At 44.9% G+C, this 21,613-nt stretch overlaps 1 protein-coding gene across 1 annotated transcript; it reads right to left on the bottom strand.

Annotated features, from left to right (window-relative positions):
* Window positions 1-852: 852 nt before the first annotated feature.
* On the bottom strand, window positions 853-21,460 carry ACBD3 (acyl-CoA binding domain containing 3). The gene is made up of 8 exons (XM_034060965.1): window positions 21,160-21,460; window positions 13,016-13,157; window positions 11,873-12,013; window positions 10,957-11,115; window positions 8,782-8,956; window positions 5,271-5,463; window positions 3,834-4,118; window positions 853-2,916 (listed from the first exon to the last, which is right to left on the bottom strand). The coding sequence occupies exons 1-8, from the start codon at window positions 21,401-21,403 to the stop codon at window positions 2,705-2,707; spliced, it is 1,551 nt and encodes a 516-aa protein (XP_033916856.1). The 5' UTR covers window positions 21,404-21,460; the 3' UTR covers window positions 853-2,704.
* Window positions 21,461-21,613: the final 153 nt, after the last annotated feature.

A 21,613-nucleotide genomic window follows, 5' to 3' on the forward strand; every position in this document is an offset into this window, starting at 1 on the left:
TGCCTCGGTTCATTTCAGAAAGCATTTATGGTGACTCTCTTGTGGGAGAGAGCTGCCTTCAGTGAGCTGTGAGGAGTACAGGGCTCCACTTTTAATTGGAGAAAGGGGAATTTATACATGTGCGAGACAGGTACAATGGGTCCAGCTGGGGAGGCTGGCTGCTGTAATTGCTCTGGTTTTCAATGCACTGCCACATTTCAAGTGAAACTGCTTTGTAGCGTACCCAATTTGGCACACTGAACTGCTCAGCATCTTGCTTTTAACAGCACAGCACTTGTTTTGTTCTCATTGAAGGTTGCTTCTGCTCCCCAGATGAAAGCTGGAAGCACCAAGCTTGAGAGGCTGGAAGCAGATGGTACCAATGGGACCTGGCCCACCTACCAAACCATGGCCTCAGCTCCATGATAAAAGCTACTTACTAGTAGGGAGATTTTGGCCAACCAACCTTGCCTTTTTGCCTCTGGGTTCTCTTCTCATTCAGCCTCCACTGTGCATGGTGGTGCCTATCTCTTGCCCTTTAGGTCAAGGGCTTTTCAGGACAACACAGCCTGCACTGGGGAATTAAGCTGCAGGGGAAAAGGTAGGCCCTTTGCTCCTAGGCACAAAACAGCTTACAAGTTTCAACTGCCCATATCCAACCTTTTCAAAACCAAAGGTTTTCCTGTTCCAGTTGGGCTCTTCCAATATTAACAAATGGCCTCATCCAGAGGTTTGTGCAGAGTCTTTGGTCCAAGTGACTTGGCTGCTAAGCCCACGGTGTTTGCATGGCAGGGAAGGTTTACAGACGAGAGGGAAGATAACAGCCATACGCAGCAATGCCAAGGTTTCCAAGTTAATAAAAAGCCAACAGCATTACAGATAAATGTATTTTAATTCGGATTAAATACTATCTCAAGGTATCTTGAAATCGCACTTGTACTGTACTAATCAACAGCCAGAGGCAATAAAAAAAGTCCGGAAACGTAAAAGTTCTAACATCCAACACATGACAGTAAGTGCTGCCATTTAAAGCGACAAACACCGCTCCCAAGAACAGAGATTCTCCAAGGAAAAAGTTGTAACAGTTTTGTATGGTCAAAAAGAAAAGAAGATTTAAATTGAAGACCAGAAGAAATATATTAGTGCCTGCCTTTTTAAAAGGGTTTTTTTTTCCTTTTTTACATTAAATACAGTTTTCTTTAAAAGCAAGGTACTTCCTAAACTCGTGGTTTATATACTGTATGTACACAAGAGCAGAACATTGTACAGTGCATTTGGATAAAGCAGCACTCACTAGCTAGAAGCTGGTATGGTGTTGCTGAACCAAATGTCGGATGACAGGTTTAAGCACTCTAGGAGAAGTATCTCCATGGTTGGTATGAGGAAAGGAAAGCATCATGTATGTACAAACTGATCATTCAAACAAACCCAGCATCATTTGCCATGGAACTGTACATGCTGCAGCTAATCAATGGAAGTCTTTACTGCAAGACCTCATCTGAGAAACCCAGAGTAACCGTTTTCTTCCAGTAACAAAGTGCATTACCCATGCAGAGAGCACTTACACAAGTCATCACCCCCTGGGGTGCAGGGCTCCAAGGAGAGCGGATTCTGACTGCAGCCTTAAGCAGCCACCTGCATTTTTCCACTATACAAAACATGAAATGCCCCAAGCAAACCATATGGAATTGTGATTAAAGCTACATTATTATCTGTATGTGCACTCTTTCTGCAGACAGATTAAAGCAGGAAGTCTGCACCCAAGTATCACCAGCTCAGACTGAAATGGACTGGCAGTGATTTCCATAGTTAGTGCAACATTAACTGCTATACTTTACCGAAGTGGCTTACTGCTCTTCAGAAGCACAATGTGCTTATTCAGGTCTTACAAAAACAGACAAATCAGAACATTGTGCAGAAAACTGGTTTCAGGTTTGTAGAGATACATATTTTTTAGTCTACCCCATTAAAAAACCACCAGACTTAGAAACAGTTTGTGCCCTGGTTCAAAGTCAATTGCCTCAAAGAGTTACTTTGTATTCTAGGGTTAGCAGTGGGGCAGAGATTAAGGTTTTTCTTGTTACATATACTTTTAATTGTCATTCAGAAGAGGTTATTTGCTGTACTTTCAGGATGCTCTTCATCCTTATCTTAGCCACTACACTGGTTTAAGGAACTGAATGTTTCTTTGATGAGGACAGAAGCGAGACAACTTGTTTCTAAACTGCATCAACTTAGAAGTTTCAAGTTTTAATGGTGTAAAAATCTGACATTCAATTACAGTTAAGAGAAACTTGCTACACAGCAAACTGCATCCAAATCTACCAGTTATTGATGGGACTTTAAATGAACTGTTAACAAGTTATTCAAAGCATCCAGACCTGGAAACATCAGATCACCCAGCCAGTGAGCCAGCAACTCCCTCCCCCTTTTTCATGAGGCTTTAACAAATGCAACTGATGTGACCTTAGCACTGGAGCCAATGACTTCCATTGGTTAACTCCAATCCCCAAAAGAGCTAGGGAGATCCTCTGTTAAGCCCAATGCAATATGCATTAGTGTCATGGAGCAGGAAGATCCCAGTGTCTACTTGTTAGAAGTTCACACAAACCATACAGATACAGACAGGAGAAAACACAGACTCAAAAGGATCCATTATGCTTGAAGAAAATTCCAACTAAAATGACATCTTCTGCACAGCCCAGCCTCAGACACAGCCACACCTTTATCTAGTATAATAAACTCTGTAGTAAACTGTTTTTGACCTCCATAGAGAGTAGGAGTTGTCAAATTTAAGCAGATAAACTCCTCTCCCTGGGTACTGGTGGCTGCCAGCATACACTTCTTCGTGACAGTCTCGTCTGTACACAGGCACTATTTCATCGAGCTGAGGCTTGTTGGCATTCTTTTTGGCTTTTTCTTCACTGCTAGTGTTTTCTGCAAGGGGGGAAAAAAGAAGGTGTCAGTTAACATGGGAGGATGCTTTACAACGCAAAGTCAGACTGATGTGGTGGACAAGGCACTCTTTGTTAGTTAGAAATCAGTTGGGCCAAAGGGGTTCATACAGAGGCAGTGGCTGAAGCATTCAGAAGCAGGAGGCACAGTGAGCATGCTCCCTTCCTCATGGATTTTACAGTTTGATATTAAAACTCTCCATAACCAAAGCTTGGTCAGTTTGCAGAGATGCCAAACTGAATGAAACCTCTAGTTTGTAGTGTGTATGAAGTGTGTATGTAGTGTGAATGAAAACTCATTCAGACAGTACCCAACACTGACTGCTACTGATCCAACATACACACTACTGTGATTACTCAGGGGTAATATCCAGAAGGTCACTGCTTCTTGTGTTAGAGCAATTCCTTCCAAGCACATCACTTGCCCATTTCAAAATGGTTTTCCTGGTGGCATGCGAGGCTCCCCCACAGGCAAAGGCTGTGACCTGTGTCCTGGCCACTACCAGGAACTGCCCTATTAAAAGCTGCCCTGCCAAAGCCTAAAGGGAACTTCCTCCATAGAAAAGGCTCATGAAGAGCAGGGCAGGATTTTGCTTAAGGTTTTCAGTGTGCAGATCCACTGTGCTCTATTATAGCAAGGGTTTCAATCTAGGTTACTGAACTGGACACAAGGGCACACTAAGGGGTAAGTAAAACTTAGGAAAAGGATGTCCCTATCCTCAACTGCTTTAACTGTGACCACATAAGGTAACTGAAATTACTTCCAAAATTGCACTTCCTATTGTAAATTGAAGAGAAGATTCCAACTAGATGGAATTTGGGGGAAGTAGGACACCAGTTATGTTTTCCCCCATGGCAATCTCTGCAGGACTGGAAGATTATATAAATAAGCACACTTACCATCTTCTTCATCCTCATCATCACTGGATTCGCTGACATGCACACTGACTGCAGTATTAGGGGAGTCTGTCCATTCAAAATACACCCCAAAACCAATGTCATAATTGTCTGTAGCAAACTCCCAGAAGAGGTAAGAGCCCTCCTCATGAGTTGGTACTCTAACTGTAACAACTTCTCCTCGGCCCACTGTGATCACAGAGTCTGCATCCTGCCGGATTTTCTCCTTGAAGTCTCTTATCTGGGGTCGTGTCCACATCGATGGGGCAGCTATCACTGGAACAGAATCTGGAGAGAGGGAAGGAAAGACTCCAGTTAAGCTTTGTTTCAGTTACTTGTGCTGCATGCTTGAGTGTGCCTTAGGGACACTTGAGGACCACAAGCATCAGAGTTGCTTCCAAGTTATTTTTACTTTTATTTCCTTAAGAAACATCTTTTCATGGTTGAAACTTGCACAAAATGCAGTGCAAGCTTAGATATACCACTGCACATTTAAATCCTACCAGTTCCCCCATCCACCCCACTTAAACCAACAGGGCTTACACAGAAAACTCAGAAGACTGATTTACTCTGACAGGCGATGGGGTTACACTGCACAGAACCCTTCACTGAAACGAGTTTCAATGTGACAGAACTAGAAGTGGTGTGTTTGTGTAGAAAGGGTCAGATCCTGACTAAAACAGCTGGACACCTCATTAGACAGACAGGGACCATGTTAGCGTTGATTTCATACTGGGATCCAAAAGTCTCTAAGGCTTGGAGCAACCTCATCTAGTGGAAGGTGTCCCTGCCCACAGCAGGGGGGGTTTGAACTAGATGAGCTTTCAGGTCCCATCCAACCCAAACCATTCTATGGTGATGATTCTGTGCTGATTGTTGATGACAGTACAGAAGTGACACTCAGAAATAACAGCAATGAAAGTGCTAACGGGAGGCAACTTTTCCTGTTCCCCTTCCACAGCTTCCAATGTGGGAAATGTGGGGTGGACAGTAATCCAGACTGCACGTAAGTAGGGCAGCGCTCAGAGAGAGTAAGAATTTAGCTTTATTTTCATCTGCAAGGCTAAATCATTCAGTTTTGACCTGAGTTCAAACAAGACTGAGCATTCTGTATTTCTGCACAAAATGGCTTTCTGCTGTTAATTTTCATGCTCCTTTCTTTCAAGTCAAGGGTAAAAAGAAGTTCTGGATCCCATCCACTTGGCTTCAAATGCCTTTACCGTGTCCTCTTTCCTCCCTGCAAAGCCGAGTTTTGCCTGTGCAATACTGTACTCCCTTGAGAGAGTCTGGACCCAGGAATCAAAGCTAGCTCTTGCATAACCCAGTGAAGGGTTATGTCCAACCCAGTGAAGCCCAGCAAAGAGCCACAGTAACCATACATGAGATCCTAAGAAAAGCAATTACTATGTATTTTTAATGAAGGAACCTAGACAGCCCTACCTTTTGGTCCATTCTCCAGTGCTTCTTCCAAAACCTCTGGATCCAGCTCCTTTTCAGGGCTGTCTGCATGTGTACTGGCCTGCCCGTTAATAGATGGGGTGTCCCCTGGGGCAGGTACATTTGCCTTCGATGCAGTAGTCAGGGGTGTCCCTGTCGATGCCACAACCACCTCCTGCTGCTTTTGTAAGGCTGCCTAAAATGACAGAGATTAAGTCAATAAAACCAAACCATCCCAAGATACCTCCTGCTGGAAAAGGGAGACATAAAGACACTTGAAAGAATCTCCCCCTGCACTCCAGGAGGAGGCTCGACACAAAAGCCCATAAGCAGCTTTCATTAACCACTGATAATTTCATGTACTTAGTACCTGGGGAAGTGAAATCACTTTGTTCTAGACTGGTGGACACAACCTGAACAAAAAGATTCAACCTCAGAGTTAATCTGGGCACATACAACAAACTCTTGCACTTAACTGGGGAAGTTCCACATTCCAGTAATTCCCGGAACATTGCTTCCAAGATCCAAGTGATGATTTGTTTGCTGGCTTTTACCAATGGGCTCAAAGGGTTCTAACCTGAGCTCAGCCAGGTCTGAGAGAGCTGGAAGTATTTGAGGTCTATTAAGTACTTGCCAACTTGTGACTTAACAACAGGGCTCTCTATCAAATCCACAGAGGCAGTTATTTGATATGAAAGCAGGATGTTCAAGAGCCACAAGGACTGTGAGTGGTCTGGGAGAGGAGTTATTAAAGCTCAGAGGTGCAGCTTTTAGAACGTGATTCGCGTGCACTGAAACTCTTTAGGTGGAATTTATCATGCTGTCCCTGTACAAAGGATTAAATACACCTAAAATGAGATTATACAAGGTAACAACCACCCTTTGGATTTAAGCAGGACATGTTACCCCTTTAGCTTCAAGGCTTATTCCCCTGCTCCTAGTTATCAGTACAGAGAGATTAGACATGCTTTTCTGTGGGGACAGGGAAGAGGTATAGTTCACAGTACCATTCTTTAAAGAGTAACTTAATAAGCACATGACTTTGATGAATGAACAGAACATAGTATGAAGACAGTATAGTCCAACATTAGTTAGATTTCAAAGCTGAGCAATTGCACAGGTGCTGCCCAGATCCACTTTCTACTATAGTTCTATAAACTAAGTCAATGTAAAGTGGCAAAAACTTTTCTAGACAACTACTGCATACAGCCCTTCCAAAATTAATGGCATCATAACCTGATCCATAGCAACTATGACAGAACAGCACATTTTAACTGCACTAATAGATCCCAAGGTGGCTGAGTTACAGTGGTCCAAAAAGAAAGAGTATTTCTCATGAGTCTTCAGGAAAGTCTGAAAGAGAATTAGGTAATTTTAGCTCAGTTACATGCTGCTTTTTCATCCTTTCCAAGAGTTACCTAGTAGAGATGTGAAAGATAAGCTTCACTGCCTAGCAGGCTTTCTATTTGGTAAGCCACTATAAAGGAAAGGCTGTTTTGCCCAGGTCTTGGAGGACATTAGTCTTCTGTATGTAGAAAGCAGACAGCGATGACTGAAAGAAGCAATGTCTGATAGCATTGAGGAAAACAGGCAGCAGTGTCTCTGACACCTCAGTCTCAAGGGAGTAGTATCAATTACAGAAGGGCAAGACTGATGAGGCTATAGCTTTTGCTTACCACTAGGACACCAAAGCACTGGTACTTAGGTGTCATTAAGCTTCAAGAGTAACTATAACAGTGCAGGAAGCCTCTGACTTTCCTATACCACTTCAGCTCCATCATATCATGGTTTGGCTTGGAAGGGACCTTTAAAGATAATCTTGTCCAACCTGCCTGCCATGGGCAGGGACATCTTTCACTAGATCAGACCGCTCAAAATTCCATCCAATCTGATGCTGAACACTTCCAATGACGGAGCATCTGCAACTCTGGACAACCTGATCCAGTGTCTGGCCACCCTGACTGTAAAACACATTTCTTCCTTATGTCCATCTAAACCTACACTCCCGGATTAAAATCACTGCCCCTTGTCCTGTCACTAGAGGCCCTTGCAAAAAGGTCTTTCTCTGTCTTCTTTATAAGCCTCCTTCAAGTACTGAAAGGCTGCAATATCTCACCAGAATCTTCTCTTCTCCAGGCTGAACCACCCCAACTCTCAGCCTGCGTCCATAGGAAAGGTGCTCCAGACCTCTGAGCACTTTTCGTGGCTCTCCTCTGGACCTACTCTAACAGGTCTATGTCTATCTTGTACTGGGGACCCCAGAGCTAAAAGCAGGACTCAGGTGGGATCTCATAATAGCTTAGTAGAGGGGGAGAATAACCTCCCTCCCTCAGCCTTCTGGCCACACTCCTTTTTATGCAGTCCAGGATCCAGTTGGCTTTCTGGGCTGCAAGAGCCCATTGCCAGCTCATGCCCAGTTTTTCAACCACCAGCATCCCCAAATCCCATCTGAAGGGCTGCTCTCAATCCCCTCATCCCCAGTCCGTACTGCTGCTGGGGGCTGCCCTGACCCAGGTGCAGGACCTTGCACTTGGTTGAATTTCATGAGGTTCACATGGGTTCATATGGCTTTCTTCTTTGGACAGTTCTTTGCTGAGTATAGATATCTCATCAGAACACATATGATTTAAAAGTCAGTAACTCATTTCCTGTTAAGTCTTTAGCTCAAGAACAACAGATCTCAGGCTGGCAGCTATAGGCCATTTAAGATTCAGATCATGCTTAGAGAGGTTAGACATACAAGAGTCTGAAGGCTGGATTACATCTGGTTAAGACAGTTACAGATGGACATCTCTGAACTTTAAAATAGCTTGAGATGTGAATACAGCACTTTCGCTAGAGAAGCAAGATTCCCCTAAACAGAGAATTAGCCTTCTGAGGTGAGGCACAACCCCCCTGCAAAGTAGTAACGTGCTACTTCCACCCATTGATACCAGAAATATGAGTTTGTCCTCCCACCCAAATCACGAGCGAGCAACGTGATTAGATACTGATGTGAGACAACAGATGCAAAAGGAGGGAGAAATCAGTAGTGCTCAAGCTGACAGGGAAGAGCACTCTCAAACCCAGTAGTGATGTGACAGTGCTGCAAACATGTTCAGCTGGAAACACATGGGTGACCAAAGACTGCTGCTCTGCACAGATCTTCAGGGGTGATACCTACACAGAGAGTCACTGGAATAGCTTTGTTCATGCTCAGGTGCACTGGTATGTACCCCCATTAAATTACACACACAATCGACGCTGCAGCAGAGCGCTTCACATTTGGTCTCCAAGAATAATATTGAGCCAAGTAATTACTAATGACTGCTTAGATTTTTCTTAACTAACTGCTGCTTCAGGAAATTACTTGGAAGGATCAAATAATGGGGCTCTCGTGTTTGAATCTGAAGCAACATTAGTCACCAGGACACTATCTCTCCTTGGAGCAATTATCTTTTCAAGGAGACAAGTCAGCACCTCCCAGGGACAGCCCGGAACACAAAATCCAAGTTTCTCAGTTGCTTGGCCATACCTGTTGCTGTGCAAGCTGGACTTGATACAACTGCTGCATGTACTGTTGATAATGCTGCTCCTGGAGCTGCCGAATTAGGATCTGCTGCTGTTCGTAGTTGCCCGGATACTGCTGGGCTGCATACTGCTGGAACTGAATGGCAGTCTGGGAGTTCAGTGCTGCCATTATCTGTTGCCTAGATTGGTAGGAGGAGAGTATGAAGATTACAAGCAGCTAAGGGTATTGGGGAAATCCCTGTACTTAAGTGATTCAAGTGGCCTCAAAGACAGCTAATTCAATTCCTGCAAAAACCAATTAAGACAAATCTACATAATAGAGCAGAGCCCATAGGCAGCAAATGTGAACTTCACCAAAAAAAACCCGCTGAGAATATAAAGAAGGGAGCAACAATTTCTACCCAATGCTTGAAGAAACAAAAGCTCTTACATAATTCTCAATCTGCAGTCTGATCGAGAGGTAGTGCTACAAAAAATGCACGACTAAGTTACTCAAGCAAGAGAAAAACCCCACATTTGGTTTCTCCAGAAAACATGCAGAAACCATCCTTCTAGCAGCCCTTCTGCAGACATTGGTGAGGCCATACCTGGTGTGGACAGCACAACAATGCTTTCTGGTCCATCTAAGAACACACCACATTACTATCTTAATTTCCCAGGACATTATGCAAACAAACATGAAAAGCATGACTGACTGTGGCCTAATTCAGGAACAAACAAAGGCTCTGCCAAATAGGGCATCTGTGCCTCCAAGGAACTCAACTGCTGAAACTTCAGGAGGAACACATGAGATACTTGTGCACAGGCTCAGTTCTTCTCCTCTTTCCAAAGGGCTAACAAAAACTACAGTAAAACTACTAGCTCGCTCCAGGTTTGTCTTGCATGTTATATCCACCAGTGACAAACTATCAGTGCTACAGCAGGAAGCAGCATCACACACATGCAGGTGTAATGCTTTCCTCCCCACTCTTCTTCCTGCCCCCAAAATCATCCTTTAAAAACTCCAGAATTAGACTGGTTTAGTATACTAAAGGGCAAGGCTCAATTACTCTTCCCCAGACTATGACCAGTTTAGATACACTTGGCCTGTATATACATACCCACATTCCTTTTCTGTCTAAACTCTTTACCTCTGTAACCTGCTATGGCCACTTCATACACATCTGCTATTCATGTTTAAAACTACTAACTCCAGGGCACACATTAGTTCTTGTTACCTAGCATCATGCAACAGCTCCTATTGTATTCTCTGTTCATTTATGCCTGTATTTGACACTCCTCTGGCTCTCACCGTGTTAAACAAACAGCAAAACTTTTGGACTCATTTGCTCCCTCCTCAAACACAGCAAACACAGGATCTACTTCAGAGCCACCTCCTGAGAAGACATTTTTATTGTGGAAAATGGTTGGTTACTGAAGCAGCTTTGATGATATAATATTTTCTTAAATATTACGTGTGCAAAGCTAGATCCACATTTTCAGCACATACAGATGTGATGGGAACAATGAAATATAACTAGAGCTGTATATTCTAAGTAAACAATTTAATTCAGGCTACAAACAGAGGTTTAGTGCATTTGACCATGAATGCTGCATCCCTTCTGGAAAGGTGGCAAGATCCAGTGATTGCCAGTGTACAAATGAGACCTGCAGACACTTCACATTTCCTAGAAAAGGAGTACGTTCAAGGACGTAGTGTTAGGCTACCACATCAGAAAATTCCAGCCACACATTCAAAACACCCCACTGAACTGCACTTATCCTTTTGTCAAAGCTCCATCTCCTGTGAAAGGATAGAAACTTTCAAGTCACAGTTCAAAGAATGCTTCCAGCTGGACATTTAACTCTGCTCAGCTGAGTGCAGCGTTAATCATTTAAGAAGCAGAGCAACAAGTTTTCATGAGGTGCAGCCCTTGAATCCAAAAACCTCCAGAGCTTCTCTTTCAACAAAGCTTCTCTGGCACTTTGACCCGAGAAGGCTGCATACAGTAATGTGTAAGGATAATGATTCTCTACATACTGTGTTCCTCTTAGCTAGGGATGAAAACATCACTGCCAGACTCAAGTGCTCTGAACTCCAGATATTCAATCCTCACATAACTATTTAAACAGCTAATACAGTTGTCTCAAGTGCAAGGCAGCTGTTTTCTCTGATGTGTTGCTTGTTTCAGCTACTCACTTCTGTTGTTCCATACGAAGTCGTTCCTCCTCTATTCTCCTCCTCTCTTCTTCTTCCCTTCTAAGTCTTTCCTCTTCATCTCGCCTACGTTTCTCTTCTTCTTTTTGTAAGCGCTCACGCTCTTCCTCTTCGCGCCGCCTTCGTTCTTCCTCTTCTCTTCTGCAACATCCACTCAATAAGCTATTTCAGCATTCCTACAATCCTAGGATGAGTTATTTTCAACATGCTGTAACCTGCCTTTTGCCTACCCAATAGGCTTTTTCGCCTGGTATCATCTCCTCCCACTGAAATTGGCCTAGAGAGGTGTCTTGTTGGACACAAGGATAAAACATATCACTGTTTAGTTTTACTGCACTCTGCAGTATGACAAGTGTAAACTCTGTATTATAATTTGGTATTCAAACCTGTTACTATACTATCTCTAGCAGAGAACAGTAGAAGAAAATTGCCTGGAAAGCTTAAGCACATCTCCCAAGCTTTAACATCTGTTCAATAAACACATGGATACTGCATTTTAATAATCAGATGATATGTAAATGACAGTAGAAAATAGCCTTTGTCAAGCTGCGAACCCATGCTAGAAGAGGAGTTTAAACCACCTGACAGTTTCATGTTCTGTGTATGGTTAGTCCACAGATGTATAGGTGAGACATTGTCAAGTGGGTACTTCTAAGCAGATGATAGTATCAGCAAAATTAAAACAACTCTTTCTATTCTAGGAGTCTTCACCTCAGAGGCAATCATTCATTACTGGCAAAGTAAAAAGGCTTAAAAGAGATCAAGTGGTAGCAGAACCACCTCAACCTCAAGCCCTACTCTTCCCAGGACAAATTCAGCCTAAACTAGCTGTGATACTGTCCATAGGCCAAGAGTTATACGCTCCACATTCTCCAACATCAAAAGACTCAAACATTACCTTTTCTTTTCTTGTTCTTCTTTCTCTATCTTGTGGGAAGTGACATACGTTGAAAACAAGTGACAGCACCTATTCAGGAGCTTAACAAATTCTGTCATAGCTTTTTGCTTTGACATGTTTCCAAGGGCAGCCCATTCCTTCCTGAGAGAGAGAAATCAGCTGAAATAACAGAAGGCTCAACTCTTCTGGAGTCAGCAATGAACACTGAGAACCCAGCAAAGCAAAAGGAGGTGGGAGACCAGGCACTAAAGTTTATCATATGCAGTTTCAGAGCACCAACAGCTTTCTCCCCAAAGTGCTCTCCTTTGCCTGCATCAGAACTCCTTCAGACAGGCATAACTTGGTGATTAGATGAAATCTCATACATGCCATCAACCCTACTTAGAATTCTGAACTACATCCAAAAGCTTCCGAGCTAACAAATGAACCTGAAATACTTTTTTACCCTCCCTCCACTCTAGTTTGAAGAATGCATACATTTTACTGGATGAACAAACATGGCAATGATCACTGATTATAGTGCTTCAGTTAGTTTAATGCAGCAGCCTGGTTCTTCCTACAGCTACATCCATCCAGGCAAAAGCAGTGCACTGGGTCCAGCTCCAAGAAGCCAGTGCTGTGTTGCACACTGCCGTCACACTAGAAATAGCAACAACAAACACTGCAAGTGCAGTCTGAACTACAAGCAATGCAAGACAGACATTGGGACTGGCCAGATCTCATAAAGGTTTGCTCAAAGTCTGAATGCATCAGGTATCTGAAATCAGAAGTTATCTTTGGTGAAAGCTGCTACCACTGGCAACAGGCTTGGTGTGCTGTATCCCTGGTCTGTGGGTTAGGATGAAAAATGGCCCTGCACATTAATGCATAGCCACGAAGTCTTAAACTGCTGTAAGAAATTGGACTGTCAGCACAGCAGCTGCTCCTAATGCGGTTCAAAAAACCCAATAATCTTCTGCGAGCACCTTTACTGAACTGTGACTCAGATTTCTAAGATGCATTTGAAGAGGCCACTTTCACCTTCCACTACCATACACACATATCGAGGCAACCCACATACTTGTCTTCTTACTGTGGAAACTGGATGTTATCTTCAGACAGGAAAAGCAGAGTTAAGACCAAGAAGAGCACCAGTCCTTTTACCTTCTATCATTCCCCAGAACATCAAAGAATCCAACTTCAGGGCAAGTGTCAGGGTTGCAAGGTCCCAGCAGAACCTGCTTGTGCAGTGCCACAAGTTTGAGTTTTTCTTCGTATGTTGGATGAAAAGCTTTGCCATCTTTTTCTGTAGGAAAAAAAACAAAAGACAATTTCACTGTTGTGATTAATTGATTAAGCACAGGACAGCAAAGAACATTTTGTATAGCTACTACCACTATTTCCTCCATAAAAAGATGAGTAAAAGTCAAGTCACAAAAGGTTAGACAAATTCAAATGAAGTATAGACCTGTCCAGAAGAAACACAGAATCATAGAATGGTTTGGGTTGGAAAGAACCTTAAGATCATCTAGTACCAACCCCCCTGCCATGGGCAGGGACACCTCACACTAAACCATATCACCCAAGGCTTCATCCAACCTGGTCTTGAAAACTGCCAGGGATGAAGCATTCACAACCTCCCTGGGCAACCCATTCCAGTGCCTCACCACCCTAACAGTAAAGAATTTCTTCCTTATATCCAATCTAAACTTCCCCTGTTTAAGTTTCAACCCATTACCCCTTGTCCTGTCACTACAGTCCCTAATGAAGAGTCCCTCCCCAGCATCCCTATAGGCCCCCTTCAGATACTGGAAGGCTGCTATGAGGTCTCCACGCAGCCTTCTCTTCTCCAGGCTGAACAGCCCCAACTTTCTCAGCCTGTCTTCATACAGGAGGTGCTCCAGTCCCTGATCATCCTCGTGGCCTCCTCTGGACTTGTTCCAACAGTTCCATGTCCTTTTTATGTTGAGGACACCAGAACTGCACACAATACTTCAAGTGAGGTCTCACAAGAGCATAGGGGCAGGATCACCTCCTTTGACCTGCTGGTCATGCTCCTTTTGATGTAGCCCAGGATACGGTTGGTTTCTGAGCTGTAAGCACACATTGAAGCCAGCTCATGTTCATTTTCTCATAGACCAACACCCCCAAGTCCTTCTCTGCAGGGCTGCTCTGAATCTCTTCTCTGCCCAACCTGTAGCTGTGCCTGGGATTGCTCCGACCCAGGTGTAGGACCTTGCACTTGGCATGGTTAAACATATCTACTTCAGCTGCTGAAACTGAATTGTGATGTGTTTCTCAACATACTATCCAGTCACTCTTAGCCAGCAAGTTATCACCTAAATGTTTATGACAAATTAGTTGAACATCATACCACACAGATCTATAGCTTTGAAATCCTTAAAAACCTTAACTGAAATCAAATGTCTCTGCCAAGTCTGCTGTAGAGTGGCTAGGAAGGGTTTTCCACAAAGAAAGAGGTGATGTTAACTTTACAGATTGCCCTCCTTTCGTGTTCTTCGCCTCAATGGGAGTGGAAAAAGCAAGGCTTCAGGCAAGGAAAACTGCAGAGAGGAGAAATTAGAATTAAGCGAGTGTTTTCCTTGAGGGAATTGGATTGCTGCACTTTGCCAAGGCAGCTGGAATAAATGAAAAGTCTTAGAGGTGACTCCATCAGCACCAATGTGCACAGAGAGGTCTCCAGCCGTAAGACACAGGCAGCGTAAACCTGAACATAACCAGAATTCCAATGGCTCCACTATAACACCTTCTGAAGCAGCTCTGGTTAGATCCTGCCAAGCACTTACTGGTAAGAAGAGAGTTGCATTGATCTAAAATTATACACGAATTAGTCAGCTAGGACTTATCTCTGCACATTTAAAGTGTCAAAACAAACCCCAGGAAAAAGCATCGCTACACAGAATTACTCTGCTCATTAAGAAAAGACCTTTTTCTTGAGCAAGAAAACAAATAAATGAGCATAATCTCCTTCCAAAGAAGGGCTAAAATGAGGCAGTTATTACCAGAGGTAAGCAACAGCCATTTCACATGACTGCACTATGACTGCTCCCCATGAAGTCAGGAACTGCGGGCAGAGCTGCCACTCGTTTCCAGCTCTCCTCTGGAACAAGTTGTTTACAGCCCCAAACTGAACAATCCAACTCACACCTGAATTTTAAGGCTGACATTTACATGTTGCAAAATTGCTCAGTTGATGCTTGTGAACAGAGTTAGTATGAGGAAAAGCAGCAAATTTCAGAATGAAAGAGGAGGGGCAATACCTCTACTATGGCTTATTGAGAAACTCCAAGTGAATACTGAAAATCAGAAGCCACCCCCCAGAGAAGGTGTTTACAGCAAGGAGCTGTATTTTCAACAGATTAAACTCAGCACACTGCTGGCCTTAGATAAAACATCACGATGAACTACTACATCTACACCATTTGTTATGAAGCCAGAATCAAAAGAATTAGAAAGGTAAACATTTAATTACTTACTACCCATTCTTAGAGGACCACTTCACTCTTCCAGAATCCCAAGCATTCACTCTTCTCCCAGTGTCACACAACTGAACAGCAAATACAGCTTCCAGCTTCAAAAAAACAGAAGCCTTTCTCTACAAAAATATCTATCTCCAAAAATACCTGGTGGGGTGGAGAGGAGGGGGATGTAAAGACTGAACTCACTCTGCTCAGTGGTATCCACTGAAAGCATAAGAGCAACAGACACAAACTGAAATATGTCCCGTTCCCAGCAGTGCTCAGGGTCAGGTTGGATGGGACTTGGAGCAACCTGCTCTAGTGGAAGGTGTCCCTGCCTGTGGCAGGGGGTTGGAGCTGGATGAGCTTTAAGGTCCCTTCCAACCCAAACCAGTCTAGGATTCTATGATAGGAAATTCCACTTAAGCCTAAGAGTTGGTTTGGGTTTTTACTGTGAGAGTGCTCAAGCCCTGATGAGGCCGTCCAGAAAGATTCTGAAGTCTCCACCCTTGGAGATACTTAGACACAGTCCTGAGAAGCTGGCTCTGAACACAAGGGGCTAAGTTCTACACTCCCCAGAGGTACCTCCCCCCCCCCCCCCCAACCAGCCTGTGGTCCTTAAGAGATGCAAATCTTCATGTCCAAATCTCTCCCCGGATCTCAGGTCTCCTGCTCTCTGGCTTTTCCTTAATCACACTTCACATTTAACGCAGAACTTGCTTATTAGGTAGCAAGCACTTCCCTTAGCCTCAGTGAACAACATGCACTTTGAAACCACACTCCATATCCTGGGGCAGTGTGCTTGGAAGCCAGTCCATCGATAAGGGTGCTACGCTGAAATTTTCACAGGCTTCTGAGCAAAGTATGTATCTCAAGGGGGTCCCTATGGCATAATTTACCTTGCACAACCTGCATATCTACAGCTGTCTGCCAAAACCCGTACCTATTTGCTATACCAGACTGCTACCTAAGCCAGCTAACATCATCAGTATTTGAACTTGCTTCTGAAGAGGGTTAAAGGGAATAAAAGTTTCCTGTGCTGTACACCTCATATTTGCATTGTCACAGAACAGAGAAGGCAGATCTCAAGCCTTAACTATAAAGAGAAGCCAAAAGTCTACATTTACAAAGAGCAGCAACTCAAGGGAAGAACAAGAAATGTGCTAAATAAGAGAGAAAAACAGACAGATGAGAAAAAGTACGAGACAGGCATTCAGCAACTTGTGATAATGCAGATTAGAAGCAAACTCTCAGCTCCAAATATTTGGAGCCAGTCAAGGGAGTGCAGTTGTATATTAGCTATTTTTCAGTTGAATTCTTCAGCATGAACTATAGTTCATCACTTCAAAGATTTGGAACTGCTGCTGTTAAACCGAACCAGAGGACCTGAAGCCATCTGCGGAATCAGATATGCCAAAACCAGCATTAGTGAGTCCAGACAAGTAGAACCGCCAAATTTATTCAAGCATCCATGAATGTCCCATTTAAGTATTACCCACACATCTAATACAGCTGCCAGGAAGCTGAAGAACATCAAAGAGCACCGGGGAACACACTGAGAAATCCAAAGGATGTGCACAGCAGTAGTGTGGCAACCATACATCCCTCCCTATGCCACTGCTGTGTCTGACCCAACAGGGCCAGAGAACATCTCAGCTTCCTTACAGACCAGAAGACTTCTTTTAGCTCAACAGAACCCAGCAGCATGTGCTCACAGCCCAGAAAGCAATCCCTTGACAGTGCCTTCTTTGTTTAGATGCCTGCAAAAGAGAGATCCACTGAGGGCAGCTCAGTTGAATAACCCTGGAAACCAGCACTTAAACCACTAACGACCCTCCTTATGCTACAGGCACTTCGCTGACCACCATTTGTGTCAGCATGCAAACACAACAGAAACTGAAGCTATAACTAGCAATGAAATGCAGATAACAGAGGCTTATGTCACTTGGTGGCACTGCACCATTGACATGAATTTGTATAAAACCACACATTTAGACTCAAGGGAGTTTAAGAAACACGCTTAAGAGACTGCATCGTTTAAGATACTGTTACTTCTAATAACTTCAGATTATTCCTTCCCCTGTAAGACACGTGGCACAACATGCTGCAGCTTCCACTCCCAACCTCACTGACTGCACTCACTCTACACGCCCAATCCCCACAGGATGCATTCAGCAGAGTCATCTAGAAGAAACTAGAAAACAGTTTGTGAGCTGCAGTTTTTCACCTCATAGCTTATAAAAGCAGAAGTTTCCCATTAATGCTATTAACTGGTAAAGTTTTAATGAGCGAGATCAAAACTGAGAAGCACAAGAACTGAATCACTGCCTGCAGAATCCAGTACACACCTACAGTTCTAATTCTCCTCTCCTGAGGATGTTCTGCATCAAGCAAACCAGTTACCAATCGGCCCTTCCACTTAATGGGATCACAGCTCAACTTCACATCAAACACAGATACCTTACAGAGGTTTTCATACTGAAAACAAGAGCCTGCTTAACTCATGAACTGCAATCATGCCATCAAATTAACCCTGAAAACAAAAGTGAGGTCAAACACTTTAGAATGCTGTATTGCTGAGGTCAAATATGCATTCTTGTTAGGGTAACAGGAAATAATTTGGGGCAGTCAAACAAAATCAGAATACTTAACATACCAGGAGAGCTTTTAGATATCAAAATGATATGGTTTGCATACTGTCTACTCAAATGTGCTGCGAATCACTAGACAGTGCGTGAATGCTTCAGGGACTGTCATATAAGAGGTTGGGTGCAATGGTACTTCAACGACAGGATGTGGAAAACCATAAAGCCATTTGGTACTGGGAGAGATCTGCTGTCAGAGCCATGCAAGGCACACCCTCCTACAGCAGGACACAGCTCACACCTTACACAACTCACCTTCCCTGGCATAGCTCCTACCCACAGCAGTGTAAGCCACCAGAGACACTTGTGTTCTGTCAGCTGCCCAGGACATGTCATTACAGACAGTCCATGAGAGAAACACATGCACCCCTCTCAGTAACATGACTATGTTCTCCACTATATACTGGATCCTGCACAGTGGAGCAGCTTCTTAATGGCAGCCAAAATGCTGGATGACTTGAGCTAGGCTCAAAAGAGCAGCAAGGGAAAGAGTGCATATTGTGAGGAAGGCTCTTGTTTTCCCACGGAAAAATGGACTGGAACACTATTAACCATCAATTTTCTATGCCTCTGTTATTCTGAAAAGCTCTCTTCACAAGCCATTATGGATGGTACAAAAAGCAAGCACACATCTCCTGCACAGCCCAGGGCCTGATGGTTGAAGTGACCCAGGGTCAAGCATTTTAGATCTGCTTCTGTCTTTATCAGAGACAGGCTGAAGTAGCTTCTGAGTCTCCTCAGTATCTTAGCCTAGTTTCAGTTGTGTTTCTCACATTGTTTACGTGCACTCCCACCCTGTCTTTGTCTTCAAGCAATTCTGGTACATGCAATATGCCACCACAGACAAGTGTTAGCAGCTATTATAATATGCAAACCCAAAGTATTTTATCAGATTCAACTTTCCTAGGAAGAAAGCGCATGATGAGTTACATCCAGAGAACTCAGTCTGCCTAGTGAAGCAGAAAGGAAGATGCTTAACTAGAGATTGCTGCTTACCCTCTGACCTCACACAGGGACTCCCCTAGAATCCCAATGCAAGCTCCTTCCACCCCAATCACCACTGTTAATCCAGATACTACTGCACTGCCCTGAGTCACTTGTTCGCTCTGTAGTAGCTGTGTGAGTAGGTAACATCATATACTGAGGCGTGGATATGAACTAGCTTTAAGACAGAGTTTTTTAAAGACACCTCCCCTCTCCAAATCAGCATAGAAGAATGATCAGAAACAAGATCTCAGCATTGATCTATCAGCCACGGGTCAACCTTCAGATCCCCCATATGCGGCTCCTCAAGGAAAAGGAGAAATCCACACTTGTTCCTTGGCATCTACAAGGCTGCTGAACAACCATGCCCACTCCCACAGTTGTCTTGACAGAGGATGCATGAAAATCAGTTGGAAACAAGACCAATTATTTTCAGAGCCATGCAGATATTGAACAAGCTGCCAGAATCAGTGATCTGAACTATTACAAACCCCTATAACTCACCACCACAGCTATAAACTCGTGTTACACCACCTTCAGCAGAAAAAAAATACAGATGAACACACAAGCAATGACTTCATGTGACTTATTCCAGCCATAAGGAAAGAGGAACGAGGTCTCCATTCGGAAAGTCTGATAACTCCATGCAGTGTGGAAAGTCCCCTTCTCGGGAGCAAAGCCATGCTTTACAAGAAACTGCAGAAGGTTAAAAAATGAGCAGCAGTAACTTGAAGCATATTGAAATTAAGCTTTTAATAAAAGGAAGGCAACAAAACCCCCATGGCTGAAACAACACAGCCAAGAAACCTGAACACTCCACTGACTTCTCACCATTGAAGAGGAGACAAAGGTAAAACATAAATGCCATTAACACATGATACCCAACAGGCACAGGTTAGCAATAATGTAGATAAGCTCATTCACAATGTGTAATTTTTACACTGTACATACAGGTTCCAGTAGAATATTAAACCCAAGACAAAACAAGACCACAGTTGACCGAGGCAAGGGATTTGCTATTGCAGAGCCATTTCCTTCTGCATCATGTTTTAAGATTAAACATCCATAAAACCAAAGCAGAACTCTTTCAAGCAGCTTGAAAGGAGACAGGGACAGAAGTACAATGCTGCCACAAACTGATACCTGGTGGTATATAGCTTCTGACGCTATAAAAGAGGAAGAACACGAAGAACCTTATGAATCCTTATGGATCTTCTAGCTTAAAAGAAAGTATCTCTCTATGTAAGCATGCTAACAAAAAACCTGCTTTGCAGAAGGGCACCAGAATAGGGCCAAAGAATGAGTGCTCACAAAACCTTAGAGCTTTAGAAGCTCCTAACAACTGTCAGTGTGCAAGTCAGCCAAAGTGAAGAACCAGACAAGTCTGTCCTTGTAGCACGGTTCCCACCTGCCAGTGTGCCTGCCCTCAGAAGAGGCAGCTTTCCTGCAGGACTCATCTAACAACCAACCACCACAAGTGTGACCTTTCCAAGCGCAGAGCTGCACCTTCCCCAGCACAGGCACATCGCTGGGCTCCCAGCTCTGCACCCAGTGCTCAGCGGCAGCCGCCTGAGCTCCAGCAGTGACACATGGCTGTGAGGTGCTCAGATGCTGCAGCGCAGTGGAGCGCTGGAGTGAAGACAGCTCTCCCTTCGAAACCACAGTCCATTTCCTCCTCTTAGGAAAGCAAGTGCGGCAAGGTCCCTGCACAACCAAACCTGGCTGCAGGGGATCCCGAGACAAGCGCTCCAGTCCTATACCCTGGGTGTTTTATGGCTCAGCTTAAGTCCTGACAGCACTGGAAGCAACGAAGAAGTGAGCACCCTGTGGATGGCACGGCATCTCACACCAGCACCCGGGCTGCCGGCAGACCCGATGACACTCAAAAAGCACTCTTCGTCTACGCTTACACGGGTTTTCTTCACAAGAAACAAGCGAAGATTCCTCCTTTCTGCTCTGTTTTCAGACAAACCCTCGGAACTGCCCCTCCGGCCCCACAGAGCGAGCACCCCGCAGCCGGGAGCAGCCTCCCGGCCCTGCTCTCGGTTCCCTGCCCCATCTCACCTTCCTCACCAGGAAACCCGCATCCCCACACGCCACCTCCGACGGCCGCTATGACAGGAAGCTCTCCCCAGCCCGTTGCCGCACAGCCCCCCGGGGCTCCGGCTGGGCATGCAGCCGGGCGATGCCTCGGACTCACCCTTGAAGAAGCGCAGCGCCAGCCCGTACAGCTCCTCCAGCGCGAAGCCCCAGCGCCGCTCCAGGCTCAGCGCCGCTTCCTCCGCCGCCGCCTCGCCGCCGGCCTCCGCCTGGCCCGGGGCGCCGGGCCCCGCTCGGCTCCGCCCCGCCGCAGGGTCCCCCTGCTCCGGCAGCTCTGCGGTGGGGCTCAGCGTCAGCCCGTCCACCGACACCTCCAGCCGGTCGGAGCTCAGCACCGCCGCCATCCTCCGCCTCCTGCTCCGCCGCGGCGGCCACGTCCCGACTTCCGCTCCCCTCCGACCCGGAACATCCGCACCAGCCGCTGCTCCCACCCCCGGCAATGGCCGCTCCCAGCTCCGCCCCTTGCCGGTGCCGCAGCAGTTCGGTCCCTGCCTCAGCTCGGCCTCGGGTCGGGGTGAGGACGGGAGCCCTGTCCTGCTGCTTGTGCCCCCTCT

The sequence above is a fragment of the Melopsittacus undulatus genome, chromosome 3, assembly GCF_012275295.1.
Source record: "Melopsittacus undulatus isolate bMelUnd1 chromosome 3, bMelUnd1.mat.Z, whole genome shotgun sequence".
In the NCBI taxonomy this organism is placed as follows: Eukaryota; Metazoa; Chordata; class Aves; order Psittaciformes; family Psittaculidae; genus Melopsittacus; species Melopsittacus undulatus.